The 3,106-nt window shown below is 31.7% G+C and overlaps 1 protein-coding gene across 1 annotated transcript; it reads left to right on the top strand.

Moving 5' to 3' along the window:
* Positions 1-1,119: 1,119 nt before the first annotated feature.
* LOC115889672 (methylenetetrahydrofolate reductase-like) lies at positions 1,120-2,825 on the top strand. The gene is made up of 3 exons (XM_030909730.1): positions 1,120-1,357; positions 1,410-1,588; positions 2,294-2,825. Exons 1-3 carry the CDS (start codon positions 1,120-1,122, stop codon positions 2,693-2,695), a joined length of 819 nt encoding a protein of 272 aa, XP_030765590.1. The 3' UTR covers positions 2,696-2,825.
* The last annotated feature ends 281 nt before the right edge of the window (positions 2,826-3,106 follow it).

Below are 3,106 nucleotides of genomic sequence, written 5' to 3'. Positions count from 1 at the left end.
TAAAATTCGTTTTCTACGCTAAATATAATTATAATACAGATTTGGCAATCGCAATCCATAAAAATATACGAGAAGCTATAAACAGAAACCAAAATAGGATTAATATTAAGCTCCGTAATAAAAATAAACTTTATTTTCCTTTTTGAGCATGTAAAAACATAGATAAGGAAATAAATATTGTCCTTGATTGTACAATTTTATGCATAATATAGTTATACACTCAGAGCAACTCGGAGTAATATGGTCTAAAGCCGGTCTCAGACGACTCGTGTACTTGGCAAAGTGATTGGGCAAAGTATACCAATTTTTGTGTACTTGGCAAGTTCACTAACTTTGTAGATAGTTATGGCAAGCTTGGCGCTCCAGCAGGACTCGTGTACTTGGCAATCATTTGTTATTCGTAGTTGTTTATTATCATAGGAGCTATATACAGATGCCTGACGCACTATTGCCGGAGATGTTTGCCAAGTACACGAGTGATCGTCAGAGTCGTGTACTTGGCAAACAAGGCAAGTCATCAGTTTCAACTGTAAACAACTATTTTGATAGCCAAGCAGATTATGTAGAAAAATAAAAATTAATTAAAAAAAAATGTTTTATATCATTTTGGAATCTCAAACTTTTAACATTACCCTCGTAAGTTGATGATTCCACGTTTCATAAGTTTGTGCAGTGAAAGCGCGTTTAGACAAAGTTTACATTTATTCTGTAAACTTTGATTTAGATTAGTTAAATATCTTTTTTTTCTATGGTTAAAATTCAGTTGTTAATAATTAATTGATCCTGACGTCAGTGTCGACTTCAAAAAATCGAACTATATTTCTCTCCATATCTATTCCAAAGATCTATTCTGTACCAGTTTATTTATAAGATTGTCTCATTGCCTGTGTTTTCGATTTTGTTTCTATTTATTGATATTTAGCATACATATGTCTCCAAGATTGATAACAAGGTCGCCAGTAACTTTAGCGTTAAACAAGAAAATAAAAACTTGGGTAAACAAGTCAGTAGCGCTAAAATCCGCTTCTGACAAACGAACAGACAATATGAGTGGCAAATACTCGATTTTAGAAACCTCGCAAAACAGGATATCGATAGAAGTGTCTCCTAATACCTCTAATGCCAAATTACTGGCGAACTTGGTCCACATTTATTTCCGTCACATGGCTCGGAGCGAAGTATTTGCAGTTGCCTAACCACCAGATTCCAACAGTTGTCCTGGCGCAAAATTTAAATAAACTGAAATGTCCGGTGTTGGTTCATTTACCAGGAAGAAACTTGAATAAAGAACGCATGTTGGAGATTTTAAATTTACTGAAAAATAGCGGAATTAAACATGTTCTGGCTCTACAAGGAGGTAAGATGTTTCAAATTGGTAAATTAGGATATTTTTAGAGTTTTTTTTTCAGATTGGGTTCATGTTTTGGAGAAGGATGATACCAAAGTAGACTTTCCTTATGCTTCGGATTTAGTTTCATTTATTAAAGGAAATTTTGGAAGTGAATTTTGTGTTGGTGTTACGGCTTATCCAGATTTGCATCCGCATTGTGAGGATTTAGAAAGGGATCTTGATTATTTAAAGAAAAAGGTATAGTACACCAGATTTTAAGCCAATAATATAATTCTTTTTATTTAACATTTATTTATTTTCTTGTAAATTTCTTGTATCATTTTTTTTTCTTTCTGGAGTTAAATGGAAGAGCAGAACATAATAATTTATGTTCTGAATTTCGCTCCATTTTTCACTGAATTTGTTTTATTCTGTTATGTTCATATCATTGTGTTTATTATATCATTACTTCTCTTTATTTATTTTTGTGGGAAATAAAGACAATTACATACATACATTACTTAAACAGCGAGGATAGGTTAAAAACTTTATTTCTTCTCGCACGTTTTTCTTCCATTTTTGAAAATGTTTGTATTCCTTTTCATAAGTGATTCGGGATTTAAATGGAAGTAGTTTGGATATGGCGTTTGTCGCCTCAGCCTGAATATCTGTTGGTAATATACTTATTTCGTTTTGAGCCATTTCTGGCTCCAATTCAATAAGCAATCGACACGAAAGAGAATTAAAAAATGTTGACCCAAAACTGACAACTAAAGAGACAGCTTTATTTATTTTTTGTCAAATTACATAGAAGCCAACGCCAACCCAGCACAATATTTTTTCTATTCGTAATTAATTCCTTGAAATAATAATTTCTGAATATTTTAATGAATCATTTCGGTCGACAATAAAATACCATTTTATTGTCTTGGTCTATAAAAAATAACTATTTTTTTCTTTCAGATATCCCTTGGAGCTGAATTTATTCTAACCCAAGCAGTTTTCGATTTTGACGTGTTGGAAAACTACGCAAAGTCCTGCAGAAGACACGGTATCAACGTTCCCATCTTTGTCGGCGTTTTTATCATCAAATCTTACCAAAGCCTGAAGAATATGGCGAAATGGTGCGAATTCAAGGTGCCGCAAGCTGTTTTAGAGTTCCTAGAAAATAATCGCGATGATCCTGATGCGATTGAGAGATTTGGCCTGGATTTCGGCGAAAATCTGATAAGAAAAATCTTAGAAAATAAGGAATTGTTCGCCGGGGTACATCTCTATTCTATGAACGACATGGAATGGATGGAAAAAGTGTTGGATAAGTTTAAATATTCGGATGATGCTTCAAGTTCTGCTAAAATGAAATAACAACTTTTTTTATATATTTTTTTTATTTAATTTGTTTTTTTTTAGTTAATGATACAAGGTTTTATATGATCTACCTAACATTTTTCATTATTTTTTATATGGTTTTGTAATAAGTAATACTTTTTTTAAATGGTTTTTATTTGCTTACAAACTCCCTTATCTTGTATTTGAAAAACGTCATATAAGTTAATACAGGTCATTTCTAAGACTATAATAATAATAATAATAATAAATGCCTTTATTGTCAAAAAAAATTTTCAATTTGTAGACAAAGGTAAACTAACAAACAAAATAAAAAAACAAGGTACACAAACAAACAAACAAAAGATACAAAACAAAAATAATTCATAGTGGCTATGCAAGATTATGCCCTACATGGATGACTTGAGATATATGCTGCAACAAAAAACC

This window comes from Sitophilus oryzae, unplaced genomic scaffold, assembly GCF_002938485.1.
Source record: "Sitophilus oryzae breed Bouriz unplaced genomic scaffold, Soryzae_2.0 scaffold_820_pilon_pilon, whole genome shotgun sequence".
Lineage (NCBI taxonomy): Eukaryota > Metazoa > Arthropoda > Insecta > Coleoptera > Curculionidae > Sitophilus > Sitophilus oryzae.
The sequence above is the reverse complement of the archived record's forward strand: the minus strand, read 5'-3'. Positions and strand labels throughout refer to the sequence as shown.